At 32.4% G+C, this 22,410-nt stretch overlaps 1 protein-coding gene across 1 annotated transcript; it reads left to right on the forward strand.

Moving 5' to 3' along the window:
* The first annotated feature begins 3,862 nt into the window (after positions 1-3,862).
* On the forward strand, positions 3,863-6,483 carry LOC107991483 (LOB domain-containing protein 4). Its single transcript, XM_051079649.1, has 2 exons — positions 3,863-4,189; positions 5,804-6,483. The coding sequence occupies exons 1-2, from the start codon at positions 4,007-4,009 to the stop codon at positions 6,140-6,142; spliced, it is 522 nt and encodes a 173-aa protein (XP_050935606.1). The 5' UTR covers positions 3,863-4,006; the 3' UTR covers positions 6,143-6,483.
* Positions 6,484-22,410: the final 15,927 nt, after the last annotated feature.

The raw sequence follows: 22,410 nt of genomic DNA on the forward strand, positions 1-22,410 counted from the left end.
AGACTGCATTCCTAAACGATGATTTAGAAGATGAGATCTATATAGAACAGCTTGAAGGTTTCATAGTTCATGGTCAAGAATATGAGGTTTATAAGCTAGATATTCCCTTTATGACATAAAACAAGCTCATAAGCAGTGATATGAAAAGTTTGATAATCTAATCATGTCTAAAGGGTTTAAAGTAAATGAAAGTGATAAATGCATCTACTATAAGTTTGAGAATGACTTACATACTATCATATGTTTATATGTAGATGACATGTTAATCTTTGAATCAAACTTGCATGTCATAAATGATGTAAAATCAATGGTGAGTGCAAGTTTTGATATGAAAGACTTAGGAGAAGCTAATATAATCCTAGGTATCAAAATCATTGTAACTGAAAAGGAAATTTTTTTGGATCAATCCCATTACATAGAGAAGATTCTAAAGAAGTACAATTACTTACACCTTATGATCCTAGTGTTAAGTTGTACAAAGACACTGGTGACAATATTAATCAATTTGAGTATGTGAGCATCGTAGGCAGTCTGAGATATGCTGCTGACTGCACTAAGCCAGATATAGTTAATGTTGTAGGGTTACTATGTAGGTTTACATACCTAGCCTAAAACACTGGAATGCTATAGAAAGAGTAATGAGATACCTTCTTCTACATCCTACATTTCTAAGAAATCAATGTGGAAGCTTCTTTAAATACCAACACATTCATATGTGGGTTTGGGCTCCAGGGGTACCTAAGTTTTGGAAGGGGAGAGGAGAAGAGAGGAGATAGGAAAAAGTGGGTTTGTGATATCTCCACGCACGTCGCTGCTATCCTTCTGGTTGAGCGTTGTGTGGTGAGGTGATGAATAAAATAATTTTTTGCTAAAAATTTATTTTGAATTGTTTTCCATTTTGACTGTCATAAATACCCAACTATTGGACTGTCTCTTATTTCTCTCTCGAGCTCTCCTTTTTCCCAATCTTTTAGTTTTTCGAGCAAACAAGTATCTATCGAGTGTTCGTATACCAATTTGGTTATTACGACTCAGCCAATTTTTTTATCGTACTTCTGTTTTGCAAGTTTTTCTTACTACGACGCTTAGCTCTACCAAAGTGCTACAACACAAAGTTTATTATATGCTGATATAGTACAAAATAATAACAATAATTTTCAAGTTCTTTTTAAAGACGACTAGAGCTCCATTTGACCAATAAGAAGATAAGATAATTAAATGCATAAATTTGAAAGAGTGGAGAGAATGGACCATATTGGTTTGATATCATAAAATATTGAAAATAATGTAAACAAAAAAAATTGAAGAAAATCGAATCCAAATGATGTAACTTGCTTAAAAAAAACAAATAAAAGAAAAGAAAAACAAAGACAATTAACAAAAATTAGGATTAACATCAATTAGATCACATAGCATATAGTATAGGATCTTATTAATTATAGGAGAAAAGTCCAAAATTAGCACGTGTGATTCTTTCGTCATTTTGGATTCCAATCTTGTCATTCGTATCTTTTCCTTCTGTATAAATATATAATTAAATTGTTATTTTGTCAAATAAATGTATGTAAAAGTCCCGGCCAATTTCATTTTATAACCTATATTTAACGTTTAATTAACGACCAAATTAGCTTCAACTTCAAGCAAACTTTACTTCCTTCCACTCCGTACCCTATTATATAAGAAACTAAAAAAAGTTGGGGGACTCGTAAATATAAAACCTTTAATTTTTTTTTTTTATCTACATTCAATATTTTAATTAGGAATATCATATGATTTCCTAAATTTAAACTTAATGCTGTTGTTAATTCTCAAATTTTAAGTTATGACACCATCTCAAAATCTTTATGGGTGGGTTTGTTCATCCATTAATTTTAATCAATTTTAAAGTTAATCCTTTAAAATTAAGGGAATTTTTCATACAAATAACAAACAGTAAAATATTTATGCATGATATAATAAAGTCCATAAAATTAGTCATCTTTTTTAATATTTCAGATTTGTTATTTCATTTTTTTTCCTTTTCGTTCCATCGTTTCTCTCTTTTTTTTCCTTTCTTCCCATCTTCGTTTGTTCCATCGTCTTTTTTTTTGTTCAAGATCGTATATCAAATATAAAAGATCTATTTTTTTTAATTTTTATTTCGTTGTTCAAAATCGTGTACTAAATATAAAAAACTAGAAAGAAACGTCGTTTATTTGGGTAACCAAATCTAAACGATCGTGTACAAAAACATAAACGATCATGTAGATAAATCTAAACGATTGTGTACTAAAAGAATCTTACAAAAAAATTGTTTAGCCAATCTAAACGATCGTGTACAAAAAATAAATTTAAACGATCAAATCTAAATGATCGTGTAACCAAATTAAATGATTGTGTACCAAATGACGTGGTTGATATTTTATATGGTAGACATGTGAGCTTTTTCCATTTTCGAAATTGTTCTATATAGTATAAATATTTTATCGTTTTGTTATATTTTTTAAAAGACTCCTAAAATTAAGGTTCTCACGATAAACAAAGACTAATTAAATAATGATAATAATGATTTTCATAAAAATAAAATATAATATGTGTATATATTTTTCATCAAAAACTATAGTGAAAATGCTAATTTATAAAAGCTTTTTTTTAGAAACGATCAGCAATCATTACTTAACTGAACTGGGTTTGATTTAGTGATACTAGATTTATGATTATTAGTTTTTTTATAAAGTATGTTGATTAAGATTAAACATTTTGATATTAAGACTAAAATTGAAGAGCTTAAAAGAATAAAAACTAAAATAATATTTTAAGAAAATTTATTTGTTGTATTGTGATCAACAGAGTCATAAAAAAAATTTAAATTAGATTAATATTATATATATTTTTTATTTTTCATATTCTTGTTTTACCTCATTTTACAACATAGTTCATTTTGTTATATTTAAAAATAAATATTTATTTTTAATTTAAAAATATAGTTTTTCTCTCTCTAAATTCTCTCTTTTTCTTTCTAAGAACCCTATGAATGAGGTAAGTTACAAGAAAACAATTTTAGATATCCATTATTTTTAATAGCTAAGATTATTCCATAAGTAAGTATACTTCTAAACATAAAATAATAAAAAAAATTTAAAAAAACATATATTCAAACTAAACTACAAATTCTTTGTCCTAATTAAATGATCAAACATTTTTATGAAAAATAGTGATAAGAAGCTCTTAAATAAGTAACTCACCCATCTAAAAATCTATTGAAAGGAACAACTGAAGTGATCAACACACACACCCTTGGATTTTTTTTTCTAAAAAAATCCAATCAAAATTAAAACATATTTATATTCATATGAAAAATATAACATTATTATTTATCAAATTCCATGGGATTGGATCTAGTTGCTTAATGACATCAAATCAACAAGTTTAAATTAATATTTAAACGAAAAAAGAGAAGAAGCTAGAGGATTAATTTAATTTATGATATAATTCATAGCATGTGGTCTAGTATTAAAATGTCCCAAATTACAAATAATAATAATAACAAAAATTTGCAATAAGTGGGTATTGTTGAATAACTTTACACAAATATAATTAAAGAAAAGAGAGTATGAAAAAGATGCGAAAGAAAAATGGAGAGGAGACAAAATATCATAATATAATTGTGGGGCAAAAGAAAGATCTTCTCTCAACAAAATAATAATAATAATAATAAATAAATAAATAAATAAATAAATAAATAAATAAATAAATAAATAAATAAATAAAATTATTTTAAAAAATTTATTCTGGTGATATGGGGAAAATCTAAAGGGTTCTTCTTTAGTAGGTCCCTCTAAAGATTTGCCATCACTTCTCTATATAACATCTTCCAACTTCTTCCTCATCGCTCCCTACTTTTCCTTTCTCTTTTCTTCTACTTCTAAAATAAACCTCCAGACTCTTATTTCCAAACCCAAATTTACCACAAAATTTGATACTTACGTTATTAAAACTATCACAATTTGCATTCTCTTAAAGAGAAATGAAGGAGATTAGTGGAAGAAAACAAGGTACATCTCTTTCACCATGTGCAGCTTGCAAGCTTCTTCGCCGTAGATGTGCTCAAGATTGCGTTTTCGCCCCTTACTTCCCCGCCGACGAGCCTCATAAATTTGCTAGCGTTCATAAGGTCTTTGGAGCTAGTAATGTTAACAAGATGTTACAGGTTAGTAACTCAAATTATGATTCCTTAGATACACATTGGTTTAGTTTCTCTCTTCTTTTGAATGATTCATTTTCTTTCTCCCTTATGTTTAATTTGGTAATGTAATTAAACTAGTTTCTTTTTGATTGAAGGAAGTTTGGATTATTATAGAAGTGAGAGAGACTTGAATTTTGGCTTAACCTACTGCAGTAAACTCAAATTAGCGGTTAATTAAAATAATGAGTTAGATCATTTGTAGCCAATGAGGAGCCAACCATTCTATATTATCATATTATCCCTACTAACCACACACAAATTGACAAAACAGCCCACAATAACTTAAAAGAGAGAGAGAAAAAAAAGTAGGGTTTTATAAAAATAAATTTTTTTCATTTAAAAAAATTACAGGATATTTTTCCATTGGTGTTCCATCGTTTTCTCTTGCTTTTTTCACTTTGATAATAAGCCACACGACAAGATTAAACATCTCCTTCTCTCTCTTTCATACACTAATTAGTAATTTAATTACCATGATATTAACTTTTTCAAGGCAAAAGAAAATTTTCAACAACTACAAAACCGACACACTCAACCAATTAGAACCATGACGATAAGTCACTAATTATTATAAATCCATTTCAAATTACAATTTGAAATTGGATAATTAAACAAGATGGTAATGTAAATGTTAGGTATCTTCTATTTATTTTCCGTTATAGTGGTTAATTACGGTTGAGGAGCCCACTTTTTTTCCAAAAAAAAAAAAGAAAAAAAGAAAAGAAAAGAAAAAGAAAGTGTGTCTCTACTTTTTGAAAAAGCAAACCCTAAAATTGGTTGGAAGACCAATTCAGGAGATTCCTTAGCGTATGAAAGAGTAAAGAGGGATTGTTTTATTTTGTACTTAATAATTAATCAAACCATACTTTAATTAACTATACCCTTTGGTTAATTAACACTTAATGAAACCAAAGTATTATTTCAATTATGTTTTCATTAATTATTTAATCTCCTCAACTTTAGCCTTATAGCTTTTTCGTGAAATTACAATATCAACCTGAACCTTTTTTTTTTCTTTTTTTCTTTTTCGGTAGCTCCAAGAAGAAAGGTAAGATTCTATTTTTTTTTTTTTTAAATTTATTTTACTATATAAAATCAATATTATTTGTGTCATTCTAACATCATAATGACATCTAAAGTCCATTATTCATATAAATGTAATGTGAATATAGTTGGTATATACATTTTTTCTAAATTTTGTAACAACTAATAATAAAATATATTTGGTTGCTCGATCAATATATAATTCAATCCACTCGTCAAGAGAATGAATAGACAACGTTGTTGAATAAGTATCCAATTAAAACAATCCAAATGAGACTATTACTATACAAACTCTATAGCCTTATGAGACAACTTAAAGAAGATTCTTAACTAACTCCTTCAAGATTGTTTTTTTTTTGGATTTCCCATTCTTCAATTTAATATTTGTCGAATTTTCTAGGCTATGATACTATATTGGTAAACATTTCTATCTCAAATCTAATTGACAATAGAAAGTTAAAGTGACCATATATGTTATAAAAATTGTAAGGTTTCTTCGTATTATTTCCAATAAGGTATATTCCCAATTAACAGGAGCTACCGGAACAACAACGAAGCGATGCAGTAAGTTCGATGGTGTATGAGGCAAACGCAAGGGTACGAGATCCCGTGTATGGTTGTGTTGGAGCCATATCATCGTTACAACAACAGATTGATCTCTTGCAAACACAACTAGCAATAGCGCAAGCGGAGGTGGTTCACATGCGGATGCGCCACATCCCGTCATCCTCTTACAACCCAACGATGGGCCACTCATCGGAAACCGCCTCGCCCTCCAGCAAGATGAACATTCCGGTGCCAAACAAGTCCTATTTTTCCATGGACATGGTTGACCACGACAGCATGGGGGAGACCTTGTGGTCGTCTTGCTAGCTAATTAATTTTAAGCCCTTTAGGCGTGCGCTCTTTTGCCTTCACTTTTTTATTTTATTTTTTCCCTTCTTCTTATTTTTCCTAATTATCATTATAATGTGCTTTTCTTTATCATTATAATGGGGCTTGCTTTATTGTATGTTTGCTTTTATTAATACTTTTTTTTTTCTTCTTTGGCTCTTTATAATATATATATGTAACTTTGTAGAAAAGAAAAGAAAAAAGAAAAAACAGTGCTACGCGGAGAGATTGTTATTATGATCATTATTGATAACCATATTGTAAATGCTAAAACAATTAATGTAATTAGATTATGAGGTGTCATTTCTCTATATGTTTAATTTTAATCTATACTATTCATATAGTGTTCATTTTTTCCCTTTATCCATCCCTACTTTAGTTTATGTTATGTTATTGAAAAGTAATTTGATAGTTGTGCTACCTACGTATTCAATTATTCAAATACAATCATAGTCGTCTATCATGCATGTATGTATAAACTATTTTCTACCTTATATATATATATATATATATTTGTTGTATGATTGGAAGGAGTTGCACGAATATATAAATACAATCTAGGTGTACTTAAAGTATTGCTCCTATTAGATTCCTAAACTTTCAAGGTTTATTCCTATTTCTTCTCAAATTTTCAAAATCATGAAAATTAGTCACCAAACTTTAATAGAATTTAAAATTCATAGATCAACCAAACACAAAACTAAAAGTTTAATGTTTTGTCATACATAAAAAATTAAATCTATTTTAATAGATTCATTAAAAAATTTTAAGGACCTATTAACACAATTAAAATTTTAAAAACTTATTACACAAAAATTCTCCATTAAATACATTTTAAAAATTCAAAAACCAAATAAATACATAAGCATAAAGATTCTCAAGGATAAGATGTCTCGAGTTTAAATCTCCTATCCAAGTTTACTTACGAAGATCTTTTAAAAGAAAAATATAGACTTAGGTTCCGAGAATAAATTTTATAAAGATAAAATTAAACATCCGTTATTCATCATAATTATAATCAACCCATAAGGACAAAAATAAACGAGAATATGAACATGAAGTCATAGGATTAGTGGGTGAGATCCTCTATGATCATGTTAGTTAAAACCCTTTTCTTTTCTAAAGGTTAGGTTTAGCCAAAAAGAATTAACAATAATATTGTGTGTTTTATATAAAGATGGATCGTATAATTTGCAAGTGAAATTAAGACGCTAATTTTGACTTATATTAAGGATATGATTTTATAAGATAATTAAGAATTAATTAGCATGAAATTGAAATCTTTCAAGCATGGCCAGCCGTGGATTCGCTACATAATTAATAGTAGCCATCAACATTAAGGAAAAGAAAATGTCAATAGTTCCTTTTTTTTTTTTTTCTCGAAATCATTAGTTATCTATGTTTTGTCGCCAACACAGATTATGTAATAATCGGATTATGTTTGTGCACTTTTGACAGCCAAAATGATTATAGCCAAAACCTAAACATTATATTGTTTATAAGATGAGTCAAATTAAGACTATTGGATAAGTATTTAGACATAGTTGATGCTTATAATTTGGATTTTAAAAATTAAATTTATTTTATCATTCTCAAATAAAAAGTTGAATTATTAACCAAAATGCCAAAATTTGTAAAACAAAAATTATGTTCTAAGAATTTCTTTTTTTTTTCCCCAAAAGTTATGGAATATCAAAGTTATGTGCGTCTCATTGTTGTTACATCCTTTTAAATGGTTTTTGAGCTCTCTTGAAGTTCACTAGAATGCAAAAAGAATTCAAAAAGTACTTTCCAATTATGTTATTTAACTACCTTAAAATTTTGCAAAGTGGTTCATTCACACTAGTTTGAGATGTCATACAACATTCCCTAGCAATAACACAAAGACAATAACTAATAGAAAGAGAAACTTCTATAACACACAATAACTGGTAACTCAGTTCGATGAACAATACCTAGTCTGGGAGCAATGTGTCTAGGGAAGATAATCTGTTAAACCTCCAATTCTTCATACATATAAAAGGAGGGACAAGAAGGGAAATTCACGTATTATTGCTATGAGAGAGGTCAATGGAGAAGATGAAAAACTTAAGGGTCCCACTAGGTTGATGGTATAAATAAAAAATGTTTTGGGTATTGATGTTTTAGGTTTGATTTTGGTAAAAAGTTGTTGTAAGTTCTTAGAGATAGGATTTCAACCTTCTTGAAGGAGCTGATTATTTATTTGTTTGTTTGCCCTTGATTTCCATTTATATTCTTCATTAAACTACAGTTTGGCTGGTTAAACTTGTGTTGTTATTGTAAAATATATTGAGCAGGGTGTTGTTTCTATTTTTTAGCCATTGTTGAGATCCTTTTGAGTTTTAAGTTAAAGAGTACGTCAAATTGATATTAGAGCCTTAAAATATTGAAGTTGAACACGTGCTATGGAACAGAAATAAACGAAGGAGAGGTTGAAGCGAGAATGAGAGGGATGTCAGAGATATGAAAAAAATACTTTTGGAATTAACCAAAAGTGTTGAAAGATTAGCTGATGAAGTTGAGAGAAATAGTGCTAGCTGAAAATAGTGCTTATAACCAGGAAAAGGAAGAATCTGGTACTTGCAACGGGTTTGGCCTGAATATGAAAGGAAAAAGGGAAGAAGACGATAGCGGTAGAGGCGATCAAGGTTTGACTAATAAAATCAAATATAAGAAATTAGAAATGCCCATTTTCGTGGGAGAAAATCCAAAGTTTGGGGCTTATCGAGTTAATTTTTTTTTCTATATAAGTGATTTAACAAAAACAAAGAAGGTCAAATTTGTAGTGGTGAGCTTCGCTTAAGATGAGGTGAATTGGTTCAAGTGGAGTAATTAACAATTGGAAGAAGGTGTTATCATGGGAGGACCTAAAAAATAGAATGTTTAATCAATTTTAGCCTACTGGGGAAGGAAGTTTAGAAGCACGATTGATTTGAATTAAACAAGGTAGAACGTACGCTGATTATGTAAAAACATTTCTCAACTACTCGACACCCTTATCGGATATGGTGGAAAGCATTCTGATGTCGCGTTTCTGATAAGATTAGAGATGAGACTTCAAGTGGAGGTGATGAGCTACCATCCTAAGACATTGGAAGAGTGTAGAAGGAAGCAAAATTGGCTAATGATCAAAATAGAGCCTTAAAATCGATTTTAAGTGAATGGGGATCCCATAGGCCCGGTAAAAAGAAAACCCTAGTCCAACCCAATAAGGTCACTAATCTATACATAGAAAAAAAAAGGAACCAAATGGGGTGAAACACAAATAAGGTAGATTACTATTTTGATTTGAGGAAACCACGTGAAAAGAAAGTCGACGATAGAAAGATTATCAGATACGGAATTCCGAGCATACCTTGACAAGGGTTTACGTTTCTGGTGCAATGGGAAATATTCTCCTGAACATCGTTGTTAAGGGAAGGAAAAATCTAGAGTTGATGCTAGTCATATTAAGCGAAGACAAAGAGTCTGAGGAGGTTGAAGAGATCAAAGAAGTTGAAGCTAAAGCTAAATCAGTTTTATTGAAAATGATGGAGATTACCGAGGGGATAGAGATTTTCCTTCGTACCATCAATGGATTTTCAAAAAGAGAACGATCAAGCCGAAGGGTGAAATAAACTATAAAGGTGTTATTGTTTCGATCGATAGCGGAGCGTCACATAATTTTATATACAAGAAATCAGTGGAGGAATTAACGCTAAAAGTGACCAAAATGATGAAATTTGAAGTTACGATAAGGGATGACACGAAAATAAAAGGGGGTGGAATGTGCAAGAGGGTTGAGGTGAAATTACCATACCTGATTATTTAGGTTGATCTCTTAATTATCAATCTGAGTAAGATGGATGTAATTCTTAGGATGCCATCGTTATGCTCCATGGGTTTTATGGTGTGCACTTGCCAGCAAAATGATCGCTTTCGTGATGGGGAAGGAACTGATCATTATCAGGGGAGATCCCGCGTTAACTACCACAAAATGTTCTTTAAAAACCTTGACTAAGACATGGGAGAAGGAGGATAAAAATTTTTGGATTGAATTTCAAAATCTGGAGATAGAGAAAAGAGGGGACGAAGAATAAAAAATCATCAAAAGGCATAAGGAAGAAGGATTTTTTATGATTCAATCATTATTAAAATCGTACGATGACATACTACAACAAAACAGAGCTCTTCTGACACAGTTTTGTGCGCTGGGAAAGACAAAGTCGGGAAAGAGATGCTACGCCAATGCCATAAACTCTGTGTTGGCAATGGTTTTCTATCACGACTTAGTGTTCAAGATATCGGAACCACTAACTACTTGCCCAACGCCATACATGTATACATCGGGGAAACTTGAAATTTAAATAATAATATATCTTTTCCTCGATCAAAGCAAGTATGTGTCAGTGACTCCCTAGCTACGCCCGACGTGGAAGATTTTGGCGTTGGGAAAAAGGTATGTTATTATTTAAATTTTAGGTTTCTCCGATGTGTACCTGCATGGCATCGAGAATTTTCTTACTAAGGCCAACGCTAGCATTGACCACGTCCGAGAAAATGTAACGTTTAAATAATTATTTCAAAATTTTCCCAACGCCATATGAGAAACGTTGGGAATGAGTCCAACTAATTAAGACATTTTCAATTATGACATCGGCTGTAGGGGTTATTGCGACGTCTTCGGGCTATCTCCTGTTAATAAGTGTTCTGTGCTCACAGAACATAGAATCACAATGAAAGAGATAATAGAAAGAGTTAGAGAATGAGAGAGAGAGAGGGAGTTGTCGTCACTGTCCGTCATCCACCGTCCTCCCCTCGTAATTGCATTCCGCCACTGTCTCGACATTCCGTTAAAGATACTTTTTTTTCTAAGTTGAATAAATGTATGTTTTAAATTTATATTGAATTTGTTTGCATGAATAAAGTTAGAATTGTTACAATGTATGTTTAAATATATTGAAATTGTTGGAAGTTTATGAATTAAATTGTATGTATAAAATGTATATTGAAATTTGTTATACATTTAGGGTTGAAATTGTTGAAATTTATGTTTATACGCAGTGAAATTGTTTGAAGTTTAGGAATGAAAATGCATATATAAATTGGAAAGATGTATTGAAATTATATTGAAATGTATTTAATTGTAATTTTTAGAAAGGAGACCAAGTTGAAATTATATTGAAATGTATTGAAATTGTTAAATTGTTGAAATTAAAAATTTTGAAATTGTTGAAATAGTTTAAATATTTGAAAATTTTAATTGATTTGTCGTGGCTATCCTACAGTTATGGTAGCCTGTAGTTTTTTTATTTGTTACTCTGCTTTGTTGTTGGAATTAAAGTGTTAGTTAGAGTTATGGTAGCCTTTAACTAGTAGTTTATAATTTTTGTCTGCAGTGTTAGGTAACTTCTAAAGCTTGTTAATTTCAAGTGTTAGGTAGCTTGGAAAGATTGAAGTAATATGCGATTAGGTTGTTCTGGCTATCGTGCAGTTACAGTAGCCTTTTTAGTTTGAACTTAGATGTATTGAAAGTTGGGATATTGGATACTTGTAAAGTGTAGATTCACGAAGTAAGTTTGAGAATTTGAAAGGAGAAATATAAGACTAATACAACCTATTTATGTCATAGGTCTTTAACGATGGATAAGGGTTGGATGAAACTTAGGAATAAATTCTCGGTTGAGTATAGAGAGGGAGTATTCTAATTTTTAGAGGTTGGAAAGTATCATGTCGATCAGTACAGATGGATTAAGTGTCCGTGTAAGAGATGTATGAACTGAAATTGGGACTCGATAGAGGGTGTGGAATGACATCTATTGACAATTATAATATCGCCCTATACAGATTGGATGTTTCATGGAGAGTCAGTGAACTTGCATAGAAGTATAGAAAGATTTTATGAAAGAACTAGCAGTGACCCTTTTTATGAAGGAACTAGTAGTGACCCTTTCCATGAAAGAACTAGCAATAACCCTTTTTCTGAAGACAATGAAATGTTGGGTATGCTTCATGATTTACAAGCTTCAATTCAACACGAAGAAGAAATGGAGGAAGGTTTGGAGAATGATATGTTGATTAATAGTGGTGTAGAACAGGAGACGACAAACATATTTAAGGAGTTACTAAACCAAGCACGAGAGCTATACCCCGGCTGTTCAGAATTTTCATCCCTGAACTTTTTGGTTACGTTGATACATGTCAAGGTTTTCAATAGTTGGAGTAACAAATTATTCGATATGTTATTAGAATCGTTAAAACGTGCATTTCCAATGTGTAGTACTACAATCCCAAGTCTCCTTCCTTATGTGGGCCGAAGTTACTCCAGAGTACATCAAGCTTGTGATGGGTGATTTACTGGTATGTTTTTAAATTACCGTACATATATATTACCTACATAAATAGAAACCTAATCTGCGTGTACTTTTCTTTTGTAGCATTGATTCATATTTGATTTCGCAGATCCAACACTTACTTGATTTGTTGAGCATAAAATGTTCAACACTTGGAAGGAGCTCAAGAGAGACAATCACCGCCATTTTAAGTAGTTCAATGATTCTGAACAAACACGTGCCAATTCACCCCCAGATTGAGGAATCGTGTGGAAGATTGACACTTGCTCTCTAATCATTACGTTACTCGACAGTTTCAAATGATTTAAATTTTTCAATGTTCATTAACGGTAGTTCATTTTTGTTCTTGTATGTAACATTTTGATTGTTTGCATGTAGGAGAAATCAAAGATCAACAAGGTTGCTAGAGTGATGCAACCCTATAACCATAGTGTGGATCCAAGTCATTTCTACAATGATAGCACGAGCTCATTGAACAACAAGGTCAACTAGTCGATCTAGTGGAGTTGTTTAGAGAAACACACGCTCGGGGTTGCCAGTTCATTTCGCAAGTGGCCGCAGATGCGAATGTATAAGTTTATGAAATTATTTTCTCTTATTTTGTACATTTAATTTACTAGTTTGACTTAATAATTTATTTTTTTGCAAAATAAAATGCTGGAACTCTTGTTCTAGCTCACCTTAGAGGGTTCACAACCACACCCTAGGGACGAGTTATGTGAGGCAGTTTTGGGTAGATAATAGGGCTACTCAAAAGGTCTTGGTTGGGGTCCTAGGCCAACGTCCCGAAAGGTTGCTAACAATTCCTCGTCTTCATCATATGAGCATGAGATGCACAACAGGGAGGTTACTGAACTAAAAGCTCACCTTGAAAGCACTCAACAATTAATGGAAGAACAACAAAGAATGTCAGAGTTGCATGAGCAATGACACGAAGAAAGTGCTTGACAGATGGAAGAAATGAGAAAGATGATTGAAAAACTGACTCGGGCATAGAAAGGACCTTATTCCATTGCGATACGTGTTTTTCAACTTTTAGGTTCTTTAGTTTCATATCGGTGATATATAACTAAATTTAATTTCATGTCATTGTAGGTTGAGAGACTTAGGAGAATTAGTTTTTAGTTTTTATTTTCCATGTAATTTTTGAACCTACAGATGTGTACCTTTTAAATATTTGAATTAAATTTAATATAAATTTGGTTTGCTATTTAATAAATTTTTACATTAGTTGTTTTCAAAATTTGATTGTATTTACATCAAATTAGCACCTAAAAGCAAAAAAAATAAATAATAATAAATTAAAAAATATTTTAAAAACATTTTTCCTATGTTGTTCGTGTGTCGGGGGTGGTATATTTTGCTAATGCCACGTCGGCCTAATTTCTTATGACACCGCATCAAGTGTTCCCTATTGCCGACATGGACACCAACGTCAGCAATAACCTATTGGTGATGTGTTGACCGAATGTCAAAAGAGTTCTTTTCCTGACGTTTCCTATTAGTTGGCATGCCCTGCATTAGGCAAAATCAATTGCCGACATCGTCCTATTTGTGCTTCGACTTTGCCTACCTCGACCTATTATCTCCAATGTTTTGTTTGACATGCTTATGCATTGGGATAGCTGTTCCCGATGCTTTTTGTTATTTCTGCCTACATATTATACGCCGGGAGAACCCCTAATTCTTATATATTCACAAGCTTGAAAAAGTTTCGTCCAAGAAGAGATATAGATACAGATTCTAACGATCAAATGACAGAAACTAATCAATGTTAGACCATATAAGTATGGGTACGTACAAAAAGGAGAGAAAGAGAAACTGGTCATGGAGATGTTGCAGACCAGAGTACTTCGTTCTAACCAGAGCCCATATTTGAGCCTGGTACTACTAGTCAAGAAGAAAGATGGTAGATGATGTTTTTGCGTAGATTACGGCAAACTAGATCAAGTAACCCCATAGGCTATAAATTCCCTATTCCAATGATAGAAGGATTACTCAATGAGCTTCATGGGGTAACCATTTTTTCAAAATTACCTTTAGACACATAAGGATATCAAAATTAGAAAGGGAGAAGAGGATATCGAAATAACCAAATTTTGGATATAAGGTCATTATGAATTTTTGGTCATGTCGTTTGGTCTAATGAACACACCCACTTCCTTTCAATCTCTCATGTATCAAGTTTTCTAACCTTTCCTTCATTGGTTTGTATTGGTATTCTTTGACGATACTCTAGTGTATAACCTGATACTACTAAACATTAGATGCACTTGAGAGTGGTGTTTACTATTATGAAAGATTATGAGTTATTTTCCAATAGAAAGAAACGTTTGTTTGGTCACTCAAGAATACAATACTTGAGGCATTGGATTGCAAGTGAAACGGTAGAAGCTGATGGGGAAAAGGTGAAAGCTATAGTGAATTAGCCTCAACCCAAGGATATCTTAGAATTCAAAGGATTCTTGGGCTTAACTAGTTATTACTGATGCATTGTTGAACAATATAGAGAGATTTTGGCTCCTTACAAAAATCCTACAGAAGAACACTTTATGTTGGAAGAATGAAGCTACCGCAGCTTTTGAAGCCTTGAAACATGCTATGGTATCGATACCAGCCACCTTTTCCAGATTTCTTGTTACTATTTGTCATTGGAATTGATGCAACAGTGTACAACTTGAGAGCGATTTTGTTGCAGAATTTGAAACCAGTTGTTATTTCAGTATCAAAGCCGTTTTTACTCGGCTTGGTCCAATCCTCCTACGTGACTAGTGCAGCTGAAAGATGAAACTCTCGTTGTAGTTTGGCGACCTAAGGTGCTTGATGAGTGAATCATTATCTTTCATCAAAGAATGCGAGATGAGTGCTCCCTTGATTAAAGTCTTCACTCCAAGACTACGAGATAAATAGGCGTCATACTAATTGCATAAGTCAAAGAGTAGCTCTTCCTTTCTTTCTTTTAGGCAAGGGGGTCTCTATAGCCTGCAGTTTGCTACTATCACCCGAACAATAAACAAATAGAAGATTGGATTTGTATTATTAAAAATGAAAATTCAATTAGTGTACCAGACAAGTTATTGGACAGGACTTGGAAGCCGAAACTTGCTCCTCGAGCGCAAACAAAGTCCATCTATGAGAGGGAATTAATGGATGTGGTTTGGTAGTTCAAAAGTGGAGACACTACTTGTTAGGAAGGAAATTCAAGATAATCTCAAACCAAAAAGCTTCAAAATTCCTCATTGATTAAAGAGAGGTCCAGGCTGTAAACCCTAATTAAATCTCATTGTTCTTAATAATATATAAGTGATTTAAGAAAGCCAAGTTTAATGTTGTTCAGTTGTTTATGTGATTAGGTAACCACGTCAAATGAAATCCTAAGTTTTAAGGTGAAGGGAGTTGACAGTCAACTGAAGAAGAGAAGAGAAGATTAGTGATTTTTGGCTCAAGTGTGAGAAGTTAGGTGTGATGAGCATGCTAGGCAGCCAAGTGGTGTTGAAAATCTCTAAAGGGTATGTCTAGGAGCCAAGGTAAAATTTTGTGCTTGTTTGGGAGAGAGAACCTTCTAGAAGATTGTCCTAGGCGGTCAAGACACACATAGGCAAGGAGCCTAGGCATTGAAGGCAAGCTTGGTTAAGAAGGAGGCTTGGTTGAAGGCTTCCGGTAAGAAGTTTAGATGTTAGTCATTTGGGAAGGACCTTAGACATTCAAACAAAGGCAGTTGAGAGGAGGACAAGTGCTCAAAACATGAAAAGACATTCAAGCAAAGACGTTCAAGCAAAGGCAGTTCAAGCAAAGACAGTTAAGATGAAGTTAGTTCATTTGAAGAGAGCTCACAATTTTCTTGTGTGTTTTCCCTCAAACATATTGCAACATCTTTCTAAATGGGTTTATTTTCTAGAGTAAGGCTTCCAAACAAAGGAGAGGCGAGGAATGTTGTGTTTGAGTTTAAAGAATAGTGAAAGTTTAGAATTTGGAGAAATTTGAGCAGTGTGAGGTCTTTGGAGGCTATAGATTGGATCCCTTATCATTTGAAGCTAAAATTTGGAGGTAAGAAAGGTAAGATTATTCTAAGTAAGTTTGAAGAAGGAATTGCTTAATTTTGATGGCTAGCTTAAAAGTTATGAGTGTTGGAAGTTGAAAGTAATTTTTTGGAAAATTCATAGTTTTTTGAGTAGGCTTTAAGGTGGCTAGAGCATCAAGACGTGAAAGTCTTGGTGTGCATGTGTTTCAAAGGTAAAGATGTTATTTTTTTAAGTGGACACGTGTCACGACCAACAAATAGCTAGGCGACAGATGGTATCGCCTAGATCGTGCGATAAGCCATCTGGACGAGGAAGTTTGGACACGCGCGAGATGAGGTGCAAAGATATGCAGAGGTTTGCCAAAGAGGCGCGACGTGACATCATTCGACCAAGGCACACAACATGCTAAGCATGCGAGGCAAGCTCACGACCTAACGTTCAGAGGGCTTGTGCACATGCGCGTGCTGTCTGCCGCTTATGCCTAATGGCCAGCTGTGTCATGACACCATTTTTTTAGGTTTTTTTGGTGTTTTTGAGATTTCGAGCTAAGTTTTGATATTTTTTAATTTTAGAAGATAAAATGGGTTTAAATTCTCTAATTTCAGGGCAAGATGAAATTAGGAAAATGTATAGGCTAAGGAATTAGCATCCATCTATGAGTAACAAAATGAATTTCAAATTGATTTCTAAACATGTTTTACTAAGTTGATGTTTAAAGCATGCTTTGAGATTAATGTTTAAGCTAAACTTTATATATTGATTTACAAAGCATAAGTTTGTCAGAAAGATAAAAGCGTGTTTGTGCTAATTACTTGAGTTTAAAGATTATTTTAGCAAAGTTTGATTTAGAAACTTATGCTTTGCGGAATGCAAGAGTTATTTATAACATGCTATTTGAGATTGGAATTATGATCTCACAATATGAAATGTTTTAGCATGTTTTAGTCTATATCTGAGATATTTTGTGAGATATATAGTAACCTTTCGGGGGATATTTTCTTGTGCACAAAGGTCCTTTGGATGAGGGCATCTCTGAGACTAGGTTAGAGATGAAGGCCTCTACGGATGCCTAGATTTTTCATCTCATAGTAGTATCATGTGATAGAGCATTATTGATTGCCTAGGTTTTTTGTCTCTTAAGTATTGCATCACAAGATAGAGCTTTATTGACTAGAGCTTTATTGACTCCTAGATTTTCGTCTGTAGATATACAAAGATTTATGGTATAGCAAATAAAGGAGAATGTTTAAGATAGGTGTTTGAGTTTAGAAACTATGTTTACTTTGCTTTGCTTTGAAAAGTATATGTTTGAGTTTGGTTTTAAAAATAGTCATTCATTGACTTTTAGTTCAAAAATGTTTTTATTACTTTCCAGGTAGAGATTGTGGACCCGAGGCCTGACTTTGATTGCCTATCTGCTAGTGTCTTTCAAAGTATCAGTTTTAGACTCGTGTTGGTTGTTGTAAGCATGAGTTTTACTACGTATTTATATAAAGTTTGTTTTTATTTTTTTTGTGTGTTGTGTTTCATTTTAGTTTAGTTTTGGTTTTAGTAGGGTCAGCAGGTAACGTTAGTAGGAGAATAGTATTCGTTGGCTTCACGTCGCCTTTTAGGTTGAGAGTAGGTGGAGGGGGTGTCACACAACCTCAGTTTAAAATATGGTTGACAAAGTTGCTTGGATACAATTTCAAATTTTTGTATGAGTCAGATCTTCAAAACAAGGTAGGAGATGCTCGTTCTCGAGTTAATTGCTCGATCGAGTTATTGGTCTTGTTAACTTCAAGCCTAGTGGATGTTGCAACTACTGTAAAAAAGTGGAAGAAGATGAAGAATTTCAAAATATTATTGATGTACGAAGGAGAATTCGGAGGGAAAACCAAAGTTTCAATGGAGTAACAACCGACTACTATACAAGAGAAGATTATCATTATCACTTCATCACTTATACCATTTTTATTACATACATATCAAGATTCGATGCTAGGAGGGTACTCCAGATTTTTAAGAACTTATAAAAGATTGATCGGGGAGCTTCATTGGTTAAGAATGAAAACATTTGTGGAAAAGTGCATCCAACAATGTGAAAAATGTCAACAAAATAACTCTAATCATTGTCATAAATTAAACTCCTTCAGCCTTTATCATTACTAGAGTTAATACAAGAAGATTAGACCATGGATTTCATAGAGGATTGCCTGAATTGAGGAGAATATGACTCTATTATGGTGGTGATGGACCAATTGAGTAAATTTGGCCACTTTATTTTTCTCAACATTCGTTCACATCTGAACAAGTTTCGAATGTGTTTATTGATAAGGTGGTAAGTATGCATGGGATCCCAAAATCGATAATCATTGATAGTGACAAAATCTTCTTAAGTAGTTTTTTTAAAGGAGTTGTTTGCAGTGATGGGGACTTTGTTAGAAAGAAGCACAACATACCATCTATAAACCAACGATTCAAATAGATAGGGTGCATCAATTTTTGAAGACATACTTAAGGTGCTTATATAATGGGCAACTGACGAAATGGAACAAATGTATACCTTGGGAAAAATTGTGGTATAATACTACCTTCCATGCTTCATAAAAAATATCTCATTTTCAAGTGGTTTATAGTTAACCCCCGCTTCCTCTGATTGCTTATGGAAACCGAAAAAAAATAAATAATAGTGTAGAATAAGCATTATTAGACAGGGATATGACTATTAATGCATTGAAAAGAAAATATGGTGGTTACTCATAACCGAAAAAAAAGATAGGCTGATTTACATCGGAGAGAATTGAACTTCCAAGTGGGCATCGAAGTGTATCTGAAATTGAGATCATACCGACAAGGTTCGCTAGCTAGAAAAAGATGTGAAAAGTAGTCATCAAAGTTCTATGGTCTCTATCGTATCACTAAAAAATAGGAAAGGTAGTCTATCATTTAAAATTACCACCCGAAGCAATGAACAATAATGTTTTCTATGTATCTCAACTTAAAATAAAGTTGGGTCAAACTCAGTAAGACCAACACTTTTCCCCAACTTTAATGAAGGAATTTGAGTATAATTAAGGCCAAAAAAATGTGATAGGAGTGAGATGGAACAAAGAAATTGTGGGTAACAAGTGAGCTAATGAAATGGAGGGAGCTACTGAACAAGGAGGCTAATTGGAAGTAAGTACATCTCATGAATCAACAATTTCCTTCTTTCCACCCTAAGGATAAGATGCAATTGAAGTTGGTATCCTTAAACTTCCAATTCTTTGTACATATAAAATGAAGGACAAGAAAGGAAACACACATGTTATTGCTATTGGAGAGGCCAATGGAAAGGATGGAAATAGCTAAGGGTCCCACTAGGTTGATGGTATAAATAAAGAATGATTTGGGTTTTATTTTGGTAAAAAGTTGTTATAAGCTTTTAGGGAAAGAATTATAGTCTCTTCGAAGGGGTTGGTTATTTCTTTATTTGTCTGTTCTTGTTTTCCATTTATGTTCTTTATTAGACTACATGTTAGCTTGTTTAACATGTGTTATTACAAAATATATTGAGCAGAGTGATATATTTTTTAGTTTTAATTTAAGTAGTGTTAGGGCTATATTTTTAGTGATTTTTAGCAACTAACTATTCCCCCATCATTACATATATATACTAAACTTATATTTTTAGATTGAACAATAATATAGACATCTTATCAAGGCCAACATGACGAGAATCACTGAAAATGGAGCTAAAACGAGCAAAAACGGGCCAAAACAAGCTTTAGGGGTATTTTGGTAATTTTCAGAAGAGGCGCATCCTGGAGTGTCGTGGGATGGCTTTTGAAAATCAAGATATTCAAATCTTTGAGTATCGTAGTGCTTAAACCAAGCCCCGCGACACCATTGCGGAAAATAGGTAAGTGTCGCGACGCTCTCTCACAGCATCACAACGCTCTGAAGTATTTTAATGGAAATGAGTCCCGTGTCTCGACGCATCTATGCCCAAATAACTACCAATTAGCCCTTTAAATCTCTAATTTCACTTCACTAGTGGTATCTCTTTTATTTTTTCCGTAAGAATGACTTCATTTCCCCATAAATCTCCTTTGTATCTTCAATTTCAATGATGTGCTAAGGTAATTCTTGAGTAATTGGGTACTTTCATTTTAATTATATGAAATTCTTTGTTTAATTTTGCATATCAATTTGATCTTTGGGCCTTTTCCTTTCTTGATTTTTAATAAAAAAAATCTTTTATGCATTTGCTTGATCACCCAATAATTTTATTAATCTCTAGAAATGTAAAACTGATTGTTAAAACTTGAATGTTAACGACCTTGGAATGAATTCTTTAGCATAATTTAGTATCCTTTGAATTTGCCCTTGATTGTTAATTTGAGAATGTTGCGATGAATCTTTTTAAAGATAATGGCTATCCTGCTTCAAAAAGTCTCAATTCGAAACTCTTGATCTTAATGAAATTTAATGTAATTTTATTTAAACCACTAAGATGGATACCTAATTGCATTAATTAGTATGAATCTTGAACAAAGGGCAATTGGTCCAAAAAAACCAATTGATTGAGGATCAAATTGAATGCAAATATACTTTTGTTTCAATGATTAAAATCCGAATTCCCTACTTTTTTAATGGAGGGAAAACACTTTCCTTTCATTTCTTAATTTCATGCTTACAACTCAATTGCTCATTTTCCAAAGATTAAGACTTTTTTATTTTCTTCTCTTTTTTTCAATTTTTTACAATCATCCCCCTACTACAATTCTTATAGATTCTTGAAGTTACTAATTTCTTTGTTTTATTGGTTTCAAGTGCTTATCAAGAACTTCATTAAAAAAGAATCAAACATCTCTGACTAATCTCATTTCCCTTTTTTTTTTTCGAGTTTTTAGACTTAGAATAAGTTAGAAAGAATCAAAATAGATTCAACCTCAGTCCAACTCGAACGTGGCGCTAGGTTCAAATTGAATTAATAAAAGAGTGAGAATAACGAAAATGAAAATGTGAGGGCTACGACAACAATATCATACAAAATACTTAAATTAAAACTGTATTGGGAATCTAAATTTAGAAATTATTGTATTAGTATATTTTAATATTTGATTTTAATGAAATCTTTCATAATTTTACTTTGAGTTACCAATTTTCCTTTGTACACGACCCCAACTTCCAGTATACAATTTACAATGTCGTTAAGTTAGGTAGAGATTCCTTATACCCAATTCTTTTGTATAATCCATTTTCCTATTGCATGTACATTGTTGCATTCATTCGATTATATTTTATGCTATAGTTACCAATTCATGTATACATTTCTTATTCTTTAAACAACCTACCAAAAATCGTTCTATCAAGTAGTCATAACATAATCCTCTAATATAGTTGAGTCAATTTATTAAATGTTGTACGTATCTGTAAGTACTCAAAAATTACAGTGAAAATAGTAAAGCGTAACTCATTGAACACTTAAGCTTCTCTAAGATGTAAAAGTCCTTTTCTTCCAAACATAGGCTCGCCTAAGTATTTGATTATTTGTGGTGAAGAACTTAGGCTCTCCCTAAGCTTTTGGGACTCCCTCTCACTATTTTGAATCTTTCTTTCTTCTCTTTGTGAACTCCCTTCACATAATAGAAACCATAGGTTCCCCCTAAGAATGAGAAAACCTTCTCAATCGAATCAACTTTAGGTTTTCTCTAAAGTACTGTAGTATATCTTGGGATTAATGCAATCACTAACAGAAACTACTCACAAGATTTAAAGTCATACTCACAGAAAGTCATTTACTTCAAACACAACACTCTATCAAACTTTCAATGGAAGAACATGCAAAACAATATGTGTGGCAACCAAAGCAACAAATGCTTCTTGAGCTTAAATAGCACAATAA

The sequence above is a fragment of the Cucumis melo genome, chromosome 11 (genome assembly GCF_025177605.1).
Source record: "Cucumis melo cultivar AY chromosome 11, USDA_Cmelo_AY_1.0, whole genome shotgun sequence".
Classification (NCBI taxonomy): domain Eukaryota; kingdom Viridiplantae; phylum Streptophyta; class Magnoliopsida; order Cucurbitales; family Cucurbitaceae; genus Cucumis; species Cucumis melo.